Source organism: Rhinolophus hipposideros (genome assembly GCF_964194185.1).
Source record: "Rhinolophus hipposideros genome assembly, chromosome: 23".
NCBI classification, from domain to species: domain Eukaryota; kingdom Metazoa; phylum Chordata; class Mammalia; order Chiroptera; family Rhinolophidae; genus Rhinolophus; species Rhinolophus hipposideros.
In genome coordinates, this window is record NC_138069.1 from 1,856,453 (window position 1) to 1,874,418 (window position 17,966).

At 53.6% G+C, this 17,966-nt stretch overlaps 1 protein-coding gene across 1 annotated transcript; it reads right to left on the bottom strand.

Moving 5' to 3' along the window:
- Nucleotides 1-11,918: 11,918 nt before the first annotated feature.
- On the bottom strand, nucleotides 11,919-15,214 carry RNF187 (ring finger protein 187). The gene is made up of 4 exons (XM_081034869.1): nucleotides 14,460-15,214; nucleotides 13,286-13,378; nucleotides 12,879-13,100; nucleotides 11,919-12,213 (listed from the first exon to the last, which is right to left on the bottom strand). The coding sequence occupies exons 1-4, from the start codon at nucleotides 14,520-14,522 to the stop codon at nucleotides 12,211-12,213; spliced, it is 381 nt and encodes a 126-aa protein (XP_080890995.1). The 5' UTR covers nucleotides 14,523-15,214; the 3' UTR covers nucleotides 11,919-12,210.
- Between the last annotated feature and the right edge of the window lie 2,752 nt (nucleotides 15,215-17,966).

The following is a 17,966-nucleotide window of genomic DNA, read 5'->3' on the forward strand; positions in this document are numbered from 1 at the left end:
TTTTTCTTCTTTTCTTTGTTTCTGTCCCCTCGTCCCTGATCCAACTGCTCTGTTTTCCCAAGATTACATGCATACCTCATTAGTCTGGTTAATTGCCAAAACACTGAGTTGAAAGAAACTGTTTCAGCCCTTAGACCTCTGGATGCTGATAACTAGGCTGCAGCTCCCTTGCAATTTTCCACCAGATGACACATGAATGGCCCTCACTACTGTCTGAGATAGCATTATCTTGAAGCAAACCAGCCCCCGAAGAGGCATTTTTGTAGATGTCAGCATGGGGGTGGAGGAGGAGGAGATGAACGGGTGGGGGTTGTCTGACTAACTCCCCTTTCTTTCGTTCTGCTTCTTTTTACATACCTATAAAAGCTTCTGGCTGTTCTAGGAATGGGGAAGATGGCCTTTGAGACAGGAGTCTGTCATCTCCCCATAATACCAGTATTTTGAATAAACTTCTTTTCTTTCCACGAACCCTTGTCTCTCAATCATTGGTTCATGAGTGGCAAGCAGCTGCACCTGAATTCGGTAACAATAAGGTACTTAGAAAAGATGAATACACCCAAATCAAAGGCGAAGCATTTGTGAGCCCGTCAGAACCACTAAGCAACAGCCACTGCTGGCATTTTCAGGAGTGGTGAAGTTTGTCTATAGACCTGTAGGTCACTTTTACAGAAATAGGGGCCATGCCCAGAGCTGCTGTGACCTCCAAAGCCCTCTCAGCGACGCCCTGTGACCCACACTTCTGTCATGGAGTGCTGCTCGGCAACTCTCCCATGTGCCTCCCTTGCATGAGTGGCCAGGCTCTGTGTAAACGCACCTTGTCACTTGGACTCTGCCCATTTTCTGCTGTTCTGAGCACTGCTATGAGAAACAGCCCGTCACTGCATTTTTGCTCAGCTCCAAAGTGACTTCGTTGCTAGAAACTCCCAGATAGATTTTCTGGAAAAACAGTTGCATGGTTTTTAATTTTGTATGTTCACTACCAGTTTGTCCTCCTGGAAATGACACAAGCAAGGCAATACAAAAGCAGCCTGCATGTGCACACCATGCATGCTGGGGTGCGCATGCAGGCTGCTTGTTGTTGAAGCCTCGAAAATTTGATCGTTGAGAAAGTTAGGTATCAAAGGTAAACTAGTATTTCTCTAATTCCTAATGAGACCATAGTGTGGGCTTATCACCCATCTCAACTGAGTGTGTCTCTCTGTGTCTCATGGTGTCTGCGTGTGTTTCTGTATCTGTGTTTATGTGTGTTTGTGTGTCTATACACATCTGTGTATGTCTATTTCTCTGTGTTTGCATGTTTGTGTGTGTGTCTATGCACATCTGTGTGTTTGTGTATCTATGTGTATGGATGTGTTCTAGGTGTGTCAGTGTGTCTTTGCATGTCAGGGTCTGTGTGTGCCTGTGTGTGTCAGTGTGTATCTGTGTGTGTCTACATGTGTTGGTGTGAGTCTGTGTGGCTCAGTGTGTGTCAGTGTGTGTCTATGTGTGTCACTGTGTCTCTCTGTGTGTCAGTGTGTGTCAGTGTGTGTCTGTGTGTGTCTGTGTGTGTCTGTGTGTGTCCGTGTGTCTGTGTGTGTCTACATGTGTCGGTGTGTGTGTGTGTCTGTGTCTGCAGTGTTGGTATGTGTATGCCTCTCTGTGTGTCTATGTGTATGTCAGTGTTTGTGTGTGTGCTTGTGTGTGTTGGTGTGTGTCCAGAATGCCCTCCAACTCCCTTGCTGGATGGTTAGGAAAGGACCACAGTGCCCCTGTGCTAAGGGGCACAGACCTGAGGACGCTGGTCTCAAAAGCCGTAGGTTCAGAGAGCCACCCACAGAGGGGTCACAGAGAGGAGAGACAGCCAGGAAGGTCATCAGCTCTTCAGTTCATTGCCTGGACTCCCCCCAGCTCCTCCTCTTACACAAGCTGACCACTGCACTCAAAGGACATCATATAATCAAAGGTTAATGTCACATTGTAGGGACAATGCCTGTCGGGAGGGAGTAATTGAATTGTGGAGAAACATTTGGGAATAGCAGCAGAGCAAATGTCCAGGTAAGCACTACCCCCTCCTGAGATACTACAATGAGTTGGACTGTGGCCCCCAAAAGACATTCCCACCTGGGACCTCAGAGTGTGGCATCATCTGGAATAAGGTTCTTTGCAGATGGAATAAGCTGAGGATCTCGAAATGAGATCACCCTTGGTTAGGCGGGCCCTGAATCCAATGACAAAGGTCCTTACAGAGCAAGGAAGGGGAGATTTGAGACATAGACATGGGGAGATGAGGATGGAGACAGAGATGGGGTGATATGGCCACAAGCACCGGGACACCTGGGGCACCAGGAGCTGGAAGGGGCAGGAAGGACTGTCCCCTGGAGCCTCCAGAAGGAGCTCGGCTCTGTTGACACCTGGCTTCCATGACTGTGAGAAGATACAATCTGTTGTGAACCACGCAGTTTGTGGCAATCAGCTGGGCAACCCCAGGAACCGAGTACACATGTCTTTGAGTCTAAGTTTGTGCAGGACGGATGGGCCTGTCCACAGCAGGGCACAAAGAGCAGGGACACCTTTGGCCACATTTGTGCCAGAAGAATGAGATGCCGGGATTTGTTAGATCTGGGTCACAGCTATGAAGCAAAGGCCCATAAGCATCTGTCCCCAGGGTCCCCACCATTCTAGACCTAGATGTTTGGTGGAGAGGGGGTATGGGAATCGGCCGTAGGCAGAGAGAACCCAGCCTCCAAGGCCTGTTTCCCAGGCCCTGTGCATGGCAAAGGGATGAAGGTGGTCTTCCCAGGGTGCTGGCTCTTCAGCTCATACATAGCAGTGCCTATCTCATCGAGGCCACTAAGCGTTGTTAATCAAACACAAGTCTGGAACTGACCTTGAATTTGTGACTTCAAGAAGGTCCCTCCATCTTTCCAGACCTTCACTTCCTCGTCTATAAACTAAGTGGGTTTTCCCAACATCACTGTAAGGCTCTATGTTTCATTTTTTTCATGCATTAAGCATCTTTGATGTGGCAGACACAGCAGCAAACAAAACATGCCAAAAGTTATTTTGTTTTAATTTTTAAAGCCCTGCCCTTATTCTACAGGTGGGAATTTCAGTAACTGAATTGAATTTGTTCATAAGTAAAGCAGTAGGTGGTGATAAGCGCTGTTTAAGGGGGAAGAGAACAAGGAAGGTAGGACTTTCAGTGGAGCGGTCGTGGAAGGCCTTGCTGATGGCTCCTGGGCACACACCTTGGGGAGTTGACCCCAAAGTCAGCCAGAGGGGTAGAGCAGAAGGGAAGTAACTCAGGAGGGCTTGGGCTTCCACAGGATCTCAGCTGGGCCAACAGAAGCTGCCCCAGGTGCCCGAGCCTATGACAAAGTTTACTTGTCCCCACTTGCAGCCTCACCTGACTTTATTCCCTCCTGACAAATTGGGCAGGCTTTGAGGATACAGGAACCAAATGTCCCACTGTAAACCTAATCCTGGCACCAAAGGTCCCCTCGGCAGGGCTGTCCCCTCTGCGCTGGGAAGGGTCGGAGGAGGCTGTACACCTGCCTCCTGCCACATCTTGTGCTTTTATGCAGGTGCTCAGCACCCACAGCCCCCCTCCCAGACTTCTGCCTCCCCAGCTGGAGGGTGAGAGGTCTGAGAGCAGAGAGGGCGACCATGCCAGGACGGGGCAAGCCGCACGCAATCTCTGCTCAGAAGCCTGGCACTCGCAACATGGTGAGGTGAGTGCTGCAGTTGGTGCGAGCTGGGACAATGCAAGGCAAGATGATGGGGTGGCCAAGGCTGGTGTCAGGGCACCGGCCGCTCCTCAAGGGTCAAGTCCACAGTGACTCGTCGACATAGGGGCCAGGGTGCAGTGTCCTGGACGGCAGGAAGCTGAGCTCAGATGGGTCTCCATGGAAAGCACCCAGGGTCACCCAGAGGGAGGCTAAGTACGAAAAGATTGGGGTCAGGGGCCCAGATGAAAACTCCTCAAGTGGCATATATATATATATATATATATATATATATATATATATATATATATATATATGTATATGTATATATACATCAATATCTTGATGTATATATAGTATTTTTATATACTCTATACATATAAATTCTCTCTCAGTATATATATATATATATATATATATATATATATATATATATATGCATGTATGCAAGAGTGTTCTGGAAGAAGAGACCTACAGGTCACGTGGAAGGTAGTGCCATTATACTAAGATGGGGGACAAATGCAGAATGCAAAACCAGGACCAGTGGCAGCTGGGTAAAAAAAGCCGTGCAGAAAAAAATTAAGCAACTGTTAAAAGGAAAGGGAAAAACAGATTAGCCCAACCCTACCTACACAGGGCCGTCTGGCTGCCTGTAGTTGAGACACACACAGGTCAGCACAAACCTTTCAGAAAGTTTCAGGTTCAGATACGACCTGTAGAATGCAGAAGGGGCATCTGGCCGGAGAGCAAAGCAGCTGAAGCACTAGGGGCCCAAGAAACCAATAGGAGGCAGAGGAGCGAGGTCCTGGAACTATTCGTTTTAGTAAAAGCCTGTTTCTTCACAGGCTGGCGAGCTACCCTGTGTTCCTAGGTTTCTTAACTAACTCCCAGCATTGGATGACAGATGCCTACAGATTCTCAGCCTCTGTCCAAGTTCAGGACCTCCCAACATGAGTCACAAGGGAGAAGAAGATTCTGAAAGAGCTCAGACCTTGCGTGATGAGGACACTGGAGGTCAGCAGTACAGAGTAAGGTCGTCTGCACAGCAGTTTCTGTGTCCTGCTAAAAACAGTTTTATCCCTTATGCGTGAGACACCATCCTGGAAGCTCAGTTTCCGGCCTAAACTTTCTTTGCCCTCGCTTTGCCTCCCTCTACCCAGTGGGGCCTACTGACTCCAGGACGGGGTTTCACCTCTCTGGTGACTGGTAGCAGACTTCATTCAGGCCATGATCAGGTGGTGTACATTGCAGGGTTCTCAGCTTCGTGGTTCACAACACAGTGTGGGAACAGAAGGTGCTCGAGTGCAGGGGAAGAAAAGATTTTCCTCACCTCGCCTGCCGACCCTGTTTGGATCTGAAAATTAAACTGACAGATTCACAGGACAAAGGCCTACTAAGTTATTTAAGTTTTATGGGACTTGGGGACGTTGTATCTCTTTTGTAAGGAGATAGAGACCCAAAGAAACAGGCCTGTGAGTTCAGAGAGTGGGCAGTAGTGGAGGGCTGTAACAGGTCAAGGAGTGTGAGATAAAACAGTGAACAGGGAACTTAGAGGGGCCTGTTAGGACTCTTCTTGGTGTCCCTTTTGTGTTCACTTGAGGGTTCAGGGCCCGGTTCAGGGGAGAAGGGCCAGGTGGGGAGAGGTCAGCGACCTTCCTGCTTCTGGCGTTTCCTCAAACTTCAGCTTAAGATATTCAATATGCGGAAGTACTGTATTTGGGAGTACCGTGTCCTAAAACCCCCCAGGAGCTAACAGAGAGCTTTATATTATAGACGGGGGCATTAAAAAGAAGCATTGGTGAGAAAAGTGTACGTGAACCAATAGAAGAGTGGAGTCCCGTGGAGAATGTGGCACTGAGCCAAACTTTCTCAGGAAGGACTTCTGCCCTAAGAGCGTTTGCAGACAGACCCAGGCCATGGAGGGCACCCCTTGGGTGGAAACTAAAGCATTCCGGGGAAGCCCATTCCGTACCCCTGCTGTCTCATGCCCACCCGTGTCCCCGACTCCACACAGCATTATTCACGGAGTCTGAGGCCCCGGCCCAGAGCGCCTGCTGTGGTCAAAGGTGATGCATATACCGTTCCTACCTAAGGGCTAAGGCCATTGCCAGCTCGTGTGCCAGAAGCAAGGAAGGACGGGCGAGAGAAGACTGGAGGAGACACAGAAGCAGCTCTTTTGCCCGTGTAGGTTGCTCAGAAAAGAGCCTTTGGTGTTCTCGCAGCACTATGGCCTGGATGTTGGGCAGGACGCCTCCCTGCGCGATGGTCACGCAGCCCAGAGCTTGAGTTCCTCCTTGCGGATGGCCCCTGCAGGTGGCGCAGGATGATGCGCGTCTTGTTGGCACGCGCCCTGCGGGTCTACTTTCGGAGGCTCCATTCAGAGCCTGCAGCGAGGGGAGACGAGAGGGGCTTTTACATTTCGGGAGCGCGCCTCTGTGCTGCGTCTGCCAATGGGATGAAGGCGCCCTGCAGCTCGGGAGCCCTGCAACTTTTCCAATCAGGTAAGTCTTGGAAAGTCACCTCATGTGCGTAGGGCCCCGGAGCTGGGTCGCCGGGACGCAGAGCACCGCGCTCTCCGCGTGTGCAGGAGCAGGTCCTGAGATGACCTCATCCCCGGAGGCCCGAGAGCCACGTGAGGCACTCTGCTGGCTAGGAGGCCGAAGACTAGGCCTTTCTGTTCACCCACACTACTCAGATACTTCTTCGCGCTCTGATTTTCTCCGACAATGATGGACGGGTGTGGGCACAGGTGACACGCACGGTGTCCCCCGGGTTGCGGCCGGGAAGGGGTTTCAAGCAACACCGTGGAACACCAGCCGGGCTGGCCTCGCCCGTGAATGTCATCTTACTATTAGGCACCGGATCCCTGCCGCTGCTGCCTCAAGCTCTCGGCAGAGGCGCTGTCAGCCCTGCGCTCGGCGGGGCCGGGGGCAAAGGGCAGGGGACTTCCCTGTAGCCCGCTGGGTTTGGGTTCCGGAACTCAGCCGTGAGCATCAAGTAAGGGAGTCTCTGGACAAAGGCAACCAAGAGTGGTGACCTGTGTAGAGGGACAGACACCATTTTTGGGTCACAACGAATTTGGTGGCCGATTCAAGGTGTGGGCCTGAACTTTTACAAGAGGACAGCCTTATTCTGACAAACACGAAACGCAAGGAGTCGTTATGTCTCTGACCAACGTGTTCCTTTTTCTGTTAATTTTTATTTAAATCTGCTCACTCTAATTTGTGCAAAACTGTCTTGTAAAAAACAAAAGTAGAGGGTGGCCAGATGGCTCACTTGGTTAGAGAGCAAGCTCTCAACAAGGTTGACAGTTGGATTCCCACATGGACTAGTGAGAAACAATGGCTTGAACTTTGAAGCTGAGCCGCTAGTGCAGCCGGTTGGCTCAGTGGTTGGAGAGCGATGTCCCTAACACCAAGATCGCAGGTTCGAGTCCCACATGGGCCAGTGAGCTGTGCCCTCCACAACCAGATTGAAAACAAGGACTTGACTTGGAGCTGAGCTGCATCCCCCACAACTACCCTGTTTTCCCAAAAATAAGACCTAGCCAGACAATCAGTTTTAATGTGTCTTTTAGAGCAAAAATTAATATAAGACCAGGTATTATAGTAAAATAAGGCCTGGTTTTATATTATTATGTTATACCTCGTCTTATATTAAATTTTGCTCCAAAAGACACATGAGAGCTGATTGTCCAGTTAGATCTTATTTTCAGGGAAACTGGGTAGATTGAAAAACGACTTAACATGGAGCGATGGGTCCTGGGAAAAAACACTGCTCCCCAAATATAAAGCAGAGGTTAACACTGTGTTCTGTGAAAGCTTAGTTCTGACCGATTGAGTTGACCCTGGGGTATTGATAACAATGTTTTAACTGACGGGTCTTCATTGCCAAGTGGTTTGAAAAGTACTTGCAAATCACTATCACATCTCTCTTCAAAAACGGAGGTTTAATGAAACCTGACAAGCCCAAAAGATTATCTTAAGAAAAAGGAACCTCGGGGTCTTTGTCTCATTTAAATCACTTGTCTAAATTGAGTAGGATTCCTGCTAGGAAATGAGGCACCCCAGCTCTGAGCCACCTGACTTGAAGGTGGGGCGCGCGGGGCTCCAGTTCCGTGGATCCACCGCACCGCTCCTGTCCCCGCGTGAACCTGCGGAAGCTCCCTGCCCAAGTCACGTCCTCAGTTACCTGTTCAGCCTCAGCCCCTCCCCCTGCCAGGCCCAGTCCTCCCGGAGAAACGCCGGCGGCGCCGGGCGGGTCTCGGGTCTTCCGACCACCGGTGGGAACAGCGGCTTCCGCCCCTCGCACAGCTGAGCGGAGGCGGGGACGTCCAAGGCGGAGGGCCTCCAGATCGCTGTCGCTGGGGCTGCTGCAGGGTCGGAGTTCAAGTTACGGTGGGGATAGGGAGTGGGCGTCTCAAAGTGGGGATCCAGAGAAAGTGCCCCTATAATCACCCGCAATCCGAGCGACATCGCGAGGACAGGGAGACCCGCCAAGATCCAACCAGTGTGCTTGCAAGTCAGATTAAGGAAAGCCTTTGCTGATGGCAGGGGCCCAACCGTTTCCAGGACGCACACCGCTTTAATGTTCCAGATCTAAGGCCTTCCTCACACTCCTGCGCACGTATTTGATAGGGAGATAGTTATGGGACTAGTTAGCCACTTTTACATAAAACACTAAGGGACTTAAGTACCACGGAGCCCGGTTTTCTTCCGAGTCCTGAGTGAGGGCAGCCCCAGGACGACCCAGTGAGTCATCTCCCGTCCCCTTTCCCACTCGCTGTCCTTCCTGTATCCCCTGGATTCTTTCCTTCTATTTTGTTATCCCGTTCACCATCCTTCCCACCCCACTGACAATTACCGCAACAGGCCCCATTTGTCAGCTTTTCAAAGTGGTTGTTCCGTGTGAATGCATTTCAAACTTAGGTTAGTGAGGCGTTTTATGCTTTACTTTCTCAGCATGGTGCCCTCAGTCCCACCGTGTTGCCATGTCCAGCTCCTGTGTCCCAGGGGTTGGGCATTGCCCATGGCCCACATCCCCTATTTGATTTCCCACTTCCTTCAATAGGGGAACCCACACCCCTCTGCCATCTTCCACCACAATGCATATACTCGCCTGTGCAGGGGGCCTGGAGAGGAGTATGATGGGAATGCCTAGGAGTGAGTGGGGTCGCTGGGTCCCGGGGTCATTAAGCCCTAAATCGGATGACATCTGGCAGCCAGTGCTGCAAAACCCAGCAGCAGTGCAGGACCTGGTCAGGGGCAGATAACTCTCCCATCTCCTGGGGGCCAGCAGTGAGTCATTCTTGTGGGCTTGTGATTTTCCACAAAAACCTAATGCTTTTGACCCTCTCCCTGGGCTTCTGGCTCCTCCTCTCACTGGCCTGTCCACACCCTGGCTGGGGCTCCCTCATTCCTGCTGCTTTAGGCACTCTGATTTGTAGCACTTCCTTCCCTTGTCTCAGTACGAACCACTACAAATACTTTCTACAATTCTGTCCTCACTCGCTCTGGTACGCGTGGTTGAGCAGAAAAGGCATTTTTATAAGCCCAACCACCTTAACTGTGTAAACCATTCCAAGCACCAGGTGGTCCCAGGTGGGTTGCTGGTGGCAATAAAGCAATGACAGCATTCTCATCAAACCACTGTGGGCAGTTCAAATGTTCCGTGACCCCCACTCCCCAGGGCAGGGCAGAGCTAGGGGTACAGCCTACCACTAAAAGCCAGAAGTGGGCACCAGTTGACAGGTCTGCAGGGTGACCTGTTTCACCTCCCCTGCAGGTCCTACTCCTGCCTGAAAGACAGGACTGCAGCTTAGCCTCTCCCAGGTGTTCTCTGCTCGACTGGGGCACGCATGTCTGGTCCAGGCAGCCGGTGCACCCATCTTTCAGCAGAACCAGTTCCACTGCACAGCTTCCGGTTCTGGCAGCCCCGAATCTGCCTTTCCACTCCCTCAGTACTGGAGACCAGCTCACCTCCAACATCTTGACGTCACAAACTATTCAGTAATCGTCCTGTGCTTGCTACCCAGTGCTGGGATTGCCACACTGCAGGTAACAGGGCACACTGTGTAATCAAGTGCCCTGCCTGGTAGGAGTGTGCCTGGGGTGTAGGCCAGACTATGTAACTGGGATGGGCGCTTTGAGTTCTGCGCCTGAGAGGCCACAGGCTGAGTCAGCCACACGGGGAGTCAGCGTGTGGCTGCAATGACCCAGTGAGAGCTCTGGACGCCAAGGCTTGGGGACCTCCCCCTCAGGGAGGCCGTGTTCCATACAGGTGGTCACTCGCTGACACTGGCAAAGCACACTGTCTTGACGCCAGAGAGGACAGCGGAAGCTCTTGGTTTCCCACATTTCCTGCTCGGCACGCCTCTCCCTTTGGCCAATGGTAACTTGTCCCCTCTCCCTGTGATAAACGTCACCATGAGCAAAAGGCCTTCAGTGAGCTCTGGAAGCATTTGTAGTACATTATTCAGCTCCAGGGTGCTCGGGGAAACCCTGGAACTTGCACGTGGTGTCAGGAGCAAGGCCAGCCTTGGGGACTGGTCCCAAGCTCCTGCTGGCCTTTCAGTTTGACTCTCCTGAAACGCAGCACCAGCCCACGCCACTCAAGGTGTCCTCAACTTGTATCACGTATCAAGGGTGTGAGCAGTCCCTCAGAACTTGGAGAAATAACACCCCCACTAGGAATACGGATTTGTTTCTGCTACCCTTGGACTAAGGATATGAAATTGAAAATGGGCTGCAGGTCCCACTTACCCGCGACTTTCCCACTGAGCTTTGATAATACCAAGGAACTGCATCTCAGCACTGAATACATGAACTAGTAAATAAAAAGGCCATCAGAAAGAACTCTCACCACCAACATTCATTCAGAGGAGCTGTGACAGAGCAGCTGGGCCTCTCTGGAGCCCAAGGCATTCATGCTGGACATAAGGCAAGCGGCTCCATCCTGGGTCTTGCCTCGTCAGGGGACAGGGACTGGGCCAGAGGTGCCCCTACTGCTGACCCCTGATTTGAGGGGTCAGGATTACTTATTAGGGTTATTTGGCCCAGGGGATGACTCTCTCTCTCTTTTGATATACAACCAGGCCACTTTCGCCCTCTGCCCGTCATCCTTACACAGACAGCATGTGAGAGTGGAAAGACACCTGACACACCGTCAGAAAGCAAAGCAAGTCCGTGACAGCCTCAGGACCTCCCATCTCTCCCCAGTACCCAGTACCACTGGGCACTTTCTGGACTGCCCCCGGGTCTCCAACTGAGAGGGGAAGAATGGACAGGCCTCCCGGCAGGTGTCTACACACAAAAAGCAGGAAGCAGACAGCTGAGGCTCAGGCCCAGGGGGCCTGGGGAAGCTCTCTGAAGTCACATGGTGGAAGCGGGAGGTGGGGGCCCATTAGAGAGAAATCTCACCTGCAAAAGCCCCATTGGAGATGGAGCGATGTGAATAAACCCTCGGTCCTGGGCTCAAGCTCCAGCCCTCAACACACAGCAATGCGGGGTCAGCACCACCCAAGTCTGAGAGGCTCTGTCCAGAAATGGCCTGCTGACCACAAAGCCATCGTTCAGGGTGAACACAGCCCCAGCCATCCTAAACAACCATGTGTGCCAATGTGCTGAGACCCTCATCCTGTCACTGTGCAATGCTCTGCCCATCTTGGACCCATGCTTGGACCCATCTACACACTGACACTACCACTAAATCACAGGGCTTGCTAAATTCGTCTACCGGAGGAACTACAAAGGAAGGGGAGCTAGGGGCATGGAGAGACTGACAGTGCGGAGAAATGCTCAGGTCAGCAAGAGACGACCGACAATGGAGAAGTGAGCATGGCAGGCGGACACAGTGGGAGGCGCAGGGGAACAGAGCCTCGAAGTGAGGTGCTCGAGAGGCTGACCACCCAGACCTACAAGGTCCCAGGAGCTGTTCCTGCACACAGACCTCGAGCTGTGGGTGGTCTGTGGGGGACACACGCTGTCAGCGCCTCGAGCAAGAGTGACAAGTTGACCTGTCCCCCCACCCGCACTACCTGAGAGTTCTGGGCCTCTCTTTCCCTTGAGGTTCACCCCAAATTTAACATTAACTCGTGTGCCCAATGTTCAGAAGGAGGTCAGTGGGCCTGGATCGGACAGGCTGAAACGGAGCATGTGCTAGGTCTGAACAACCTGGCTGTCCCGGGGCAGAGACGACAAGACTCCAGGCAGATCTGACGAGACTCTGGCAGCGACAACAGCTTTATCAAGAGATGGAACAGGGGACACACTTGAGATACCAACCCACCCCACTCCCCCCCTTTCAGAACTCCAGAGAGGCATTTACAGCCTGGAAACAGGAATACCCAAGGAAAGAGACACTGCTGAGGGGACAACCCAAAGTGGCACCTACGGTAAGCAATCCGTCTACATACAGGATGTAGACCCTCCGGGGTCCTGAAGGAGGTGGACGGAGGAGCTGCTGGGGGGCACTGGGCCAGGGTGGAGCCAGCTTCCTCTGCCTGGCATCACTGCAGGGAGACGGAGAGAGGGAGAGAAGGGAGAGAAGGGGAGGATGGAGAGGAGGGAAGGAAAGGAGGGGAGGGGGAGCAGGAGGAGGAGAAGGGGGAGGGGTGGAGAGGGAGAGACGGGGAGGAGGGAGCTGCTGTCCTCAAACCAAGGCAACAACACCCCACGTCCACCAGCCACAGATGTCTCCCTAAGGCTGAAGCCTCACCCCCCACAATCATCACCCCAAACCCCCACCCACCAGGAGCTGATTAGCCAGCATTCCTGGAGCAAAATGACACCTCTCCACCCAGAGGGAAGGCTGGGGGCTGCTGGATCATGATCAGAGAGGGCGCAAAGAACCCAGAGCCTTGAGGTTTAGGCAAGGCCTCAGACAGAGGCTGTGAGGACATGAGGGCCAGATGGCCGCCGCCCTCCTGGGGCTCCCTGTGCTCCTGGACTCCACGGCCAGCTACTGCCTGCAGTGCCAAGGCAGGACAGGGGCCCGATGCTTCAATATTGGGGTGCCACCCCCCTCATGAATTGTCCCCTCTAACATGGAGGCCAGGGAATCTCCTGGATCCCTTATTCCCGAATTTTAGCCCCAAAAGGAGGCTGGGCCTGGCCTTAATCCCTCTCTTGCTAGCTACCCCCTGCATCTGGCCCGCGGAATGGGGTGGGGGCTCACCTGGAGCAGCATGCTGAGGCCCAAGTTGCGGTGCCTGCGCTCCAGGTCTGACAAGGCCTGCAGCAGGGACCGGAACCTCTCGGCGGGGTCCGCATCCTCATCCTCGGGTGACCCCTCCTCTTTCTCTGCCTCCTGCAGGAAGCGCTCCTCCTCCTCCACAAAGAAGGTCCGCAGCTTCTTGTAGTCGGTCAGGGCCTTCTTCCTACGGTCCATCACATGTCCCTGCAGGGCAGGCAGCAGGGAAGGACACCTGTGTCCTTGGACTGCACCCAGGACGCCAGCCCCATGTGACCACCTTGAGGTGTGCTACAGAAGGCTCAGCTGTGTCCCAAGACCCTGCCAGATAGAGGCAGGGTACACACCTCCGTGCTCCCGTTCACGCAGACCCCAGGCCCACCTCCACTTGCCTTCCAGACAGCAGCAGCGGACTCGGCCTGGCCGTGCAGGTCCCGAGCATCATTCAGATCTTTCCTCATGATCTCCACGGACCCCTTATTCTCCTGGTGAGAGATGCTGGTTACCAGGTGGGTGGCCACACCTGAAGGTCTGGGACATCTTCCCCGTTAGCCCAGTCCAGGGGACACTGCACCCCCGAGTCTGACCAGAGGGCCCCACCAAGTGGTCCTGGCCTACCACTCATGAAAACGGGCTGCAGATACCAGAGGAGTCCTAGCAACTTCACTAAACTTGCTCCAGGAGGCTCATAGAAAAAACCCCCATTAAGAATCTAACCAGATAATGACACGAGATTCCCCTGGGGTCCCCAGTGTTACTGTCACCAGCACAAGGCTGGAGAGTGGTATCTGCCAAAAGCACAGCCACCTCATCTTTTCAGGAGGAATGGCACTGGCAGTCACTCTGGAAATCCCCCATGAATCAGCACGAGGCCTCTTTGGGTGGGCACTGCCACGCCCAGGGCCTGCCCAGCACTGGCTGTGCACTGGTCCCACCATGCAGGAAGAGCCCCCACCAGGAGGAGCGCCCAGCTCCAGTGGGCTGGCTATTGTCTCAATCCACAAGGGCAGGCCCCTGAATCCCCACTTGGCGAGCGTCCACCCAGGGTCAGGGGCCACATGCAATGCAGTTCAGGTAGCAGTGTAGAGTAGGTGGAAGGACCCTAGGAGGGCTGAGAAAGCGTGATAAGGTAGACGGGGTGGGGGTCACACCTGACTAGAGAGGCTAACAGCCTCGTCTGTCAACACAGAATCTCGGGGTGGGGTAAGGGTGCCGCAGGGTGACGTCACGCCCATAGGCGGGGCAGTGAGGCGCAGGGGACCGGGCCGGGGAGCGGAACCGGCAGCAGGACGCCTTCTGCGGGTGGGGGGAGGGGAAGGACCGTCGTGAGACCGGCGTGAGAGGTGGGAGGGACCACAGACACCTTCGGAAAAACGGCACTGTCCGAGGGTGGGGACCAGGGTGTCTTCCGGAGAATGGGGAAGGGGTTACGCGGCGCCGTCCGGAGGAGGATGGGGGGGACGCGACGCCGTCCGCAGTGGGACAGGGAGGCTCCGGGCGCCGCTCGGGGGCGGAGACTCAGGTCGGGAAGGGGATGGCAACGCACACGCCGCTGCCCGCGCGCACCTTGCCGCGCAGCGCCTTCCTCCAGCGGGGCTCCCACTCCGGCGGCTCCGGCCCCGCGGCCATGCGGCAGGCGGCGCACAGCGGCCCCGCGTCGGCGCGGCACAGCAGCTGCAGCGCCGCCTCCGAGGCCGGGCCGTCGCGCGCGGGCGCCGCGGCCGCCTCCTCGAGCGCCAGCAGGCGGCGGCTGAGCGGCGGGCGGCCGGGCTCCACGGCGCGTTGCCAGCAGTCGTCGGCACACTCGGGGCACGGGAAGGGCCCGTCCTCCTCCGCCCAGAAGCGCACCACGCACGCCCGGCAAAAGCGGTGGCCGCAATCGGCAAGCACCGGCTCGCGGGGCGCGCGCTGGCACAGGGCGCAGGCGGCCTCGGCGGGGGCCGCGGGGAGCGCCAGGGCGGCGACTGGGGCCCTCGGGAAGGGCGCGGGTGGCGGGCGGAGAGGCCGCAAGGCGCGAGCCGGGATGGAGACCGGGAAGGAGAGCGCCGACGCAGCCAGGACGGGGACAAGGACGGCGACGGGGATGCGCGGGGCGAGGACGGCGGGGCGCTGCACGCACGGTCTTGGCAGCGGTGTACTCTACCCGCTGGTCCCGGCAACTCCGCTTCACTCTCCGTACCGGTGGGCCTCCCGCCTAGTCGCACTCCGATCTCTTGCAGACATTCTCACTTCCCCCATAAGTGACTCGTGGGCGAGAGGGGAAATAAGTTTTATTATTTGGAGTTCATTGTAAGTCTCTTTAAGCTGCTAGGACCTGAGCTGCAAGCACGGCCTCGCCCCTCCCCGGCGCGACGCCCACGGGGATGGGGGCGGGGCTGGAAAACGGCCTGCGGCCCCCTCGTGGAGCAGCGGTTTGCACGCTCCTCCCGGCTGCGGCCTCGCGGAACGACTGTCTCCGCTGCCCGCGGAGCGGAGGAATCCATTGATTCAGAGTGCAGGTCACCCGGGACACTCAGAGCTACAGGCCCAAGGGCACTTACTAGCATTTTTTCAGTAAAAACAAAAGGTTTTCAGGAGCAATTTTTTTATTTTGAGCACAACCAAACATGCAGGGTTTTTTTTTGTCACTTTACTACTACGTAATTTTAAAATTTTTAAAAAACGAATTCGCTATTCCATGCAAGTGCAAAATCTTTGTGCTTTTCGGTTTTGTGGGTTTTTAAAAATCTGGTATAGACTTCAAAATGCAGGAAGCCGGAGTCTGAAGTGCGACTGGAAAACCGAGGTTTGTTCTCTGCAATAATGGTCAGGAGGAAAGCGCTTTAAGCCCAATTAGCTGATTGGTTGTGTAAACTAGAAAGCAGTAGAGAAAAAAATAAAAGAAAAAAATCAATTGAGGAAAGTCCATGATAATCCTGTGAGTAGAAAATAAGCAAAATAATTATAGACAAATAGCCAAACTACGAAATTCCTGCCACAAATACAGAAGAGTTCATTAATTTGGTACAGAAAAGTACAAAGGAAAGATCATCCCCGTGTAATTTGTTAATTCATCAAGAAAACACAAATGTTGAATAGACACACACAAAAAACAAAAAACAAACTCACTTTGACCAGTTACTAAGAAATAGGAACATATAATGAAATCTTTTTTTCACTTGCTAGCAGACGCCCTTCCTTTTCCCTCCCCTCCCCCCAAAAAAATAAGCAACACAACTTTGCAGATGCTGCTTCTGGGAGGCAATGTAATAATATTAAAGACCTCAGATTTTCATTATCTTTGGAATTCCTTTTCTCAAGACACACTATAAATATAACCTAAAATGGAAATAAAGTCTTTTGTGGTTTGCTTTGGAGACATGTTTGTGATAACACTAAACAGAAGTGTCATGCAGGGCAGCCTGCGGGGCCTCTGCTCCCGCTCCCCACATAAGAACGCAGGATGTGGCTGGGCCAAAAAGGAACACGGAGCCATAGGTAGGGGAGTCATACCACTACAGTCTCACTGGAGGCTGGATTCACACGATGTGCGACCTGCTGTTCGCTTTTCTGCCAACTGACTGACGACTCACCAACCAGCGCAGCCGCGGCAGTTATATCAGTGGCCAATTGGATAACCAGCCACAGCTGACGGTCAACTAACCACAGCCCACAGTCATCTACTACCCAAACCAGCACCTTTCCATGTGAGGCTGAGAGCCTGGAAACCGCTCTCTGGGGCTCTGTTCCCACACTCCACCCCTCCAGGGTCTCGCCTCACAATCTACACAACAAGCATAGAAAAAAGCATTGGCCAAGTCCACTACATAGTGACATATGTTTCCAGGCAGACAGTCAGACGATCCATCAAATCATGTATTGAAGGTACTACCACGTGCAAAGGTGGCGTCACTTTATTTAACTCCCTGTAGTCCACAGTCATTCGCCAGCTCCTATCTGGCTTCTTGATAGGCCATACTGGGGAGTTAGAGGGACTGTGCATTGGCCTCACGATATGTGCCTTCTCCAATTCCAATATTGTACGACCAATCTCCTTCAGCCCTCCTGGCAGGCGGTACTGTCGCACTGTAACCACGTGCCAGGGCTGTGGCAACAATTGAGGAGGGTGGTGAGCATGGCCGCGCGTCACCGCTTTCACCACCTGGATCTGGAGATGGAACTCTTCTACCGACGTCTGTAAGCTGAGCCCATGTAGCACGTACACCCCTAGAACATACCCCAGAACGGGGGAGACATATATCTTGTAGGTACGAGGGGGAAGCCTTCCTATACCCAGTGATAAGGAAACAGCTTTTACAGTCACAGTCTTTCCCCCATAGCCAGCAATGCAGATTGCTGGTCCGGGGAACAGTTCTGGGTTCCCATAGACAAGACTGCAGTCTGCGCCAGTGTCAACTAGGGCCAAAACCCTCTGCACATTAGAAGGGGACCAATGTATGGACAGTTCCACGTGGGGCCTCTGGTCCCCGCTCATCCCCTCTGACTGGGTACCTTGGCCCCACCCCTAATCAAGCTGAAAGGAGTCCTCCTCAAGCGGCCGCATGAAGTCCTGGAGTAACATCAGTCGCGCTTTCCCGGACTTCTCCTTTAGGCTTCTCCGGAATTGCTGTTCAGGACGCAGCTGTTTCCAAAGTTCCAGCAGGAGTGCATTGGGTTGTTGGTCTATTTTCTCCTGATGGACCCCTCCTGCCACGAGATCACGCAATATGTGCGTGCGTGTTACTCTCTGAGGCCCGCGACCTCACCCCTTTATCTTTGGTTTGGGCTTCCAGGTCTCAACTGTGCGGACCTCCTGTCTTAATTTCCTTCGCCTCCGTCTTTCAACATCCCTTAGGGTGGTCATGGCTGCTGTAACTTCATGGATCCGTCACCCCATATAGGGCGTAAGAATAGCAACCAAGGATCCAAAAGCACTCGCAGGTGCAATATCCAAAACCAGATCTCTCATGCTGGCTGTGAAGAGCTCGTCATCAGGCCCCTGCGTATTAGGGTTGAAAATAGCATGTCTCATGCCCATTTCACAGATGATTTGAGTAAGTTCTGTATATGACTGCCATTGACTCACAGTGTCTG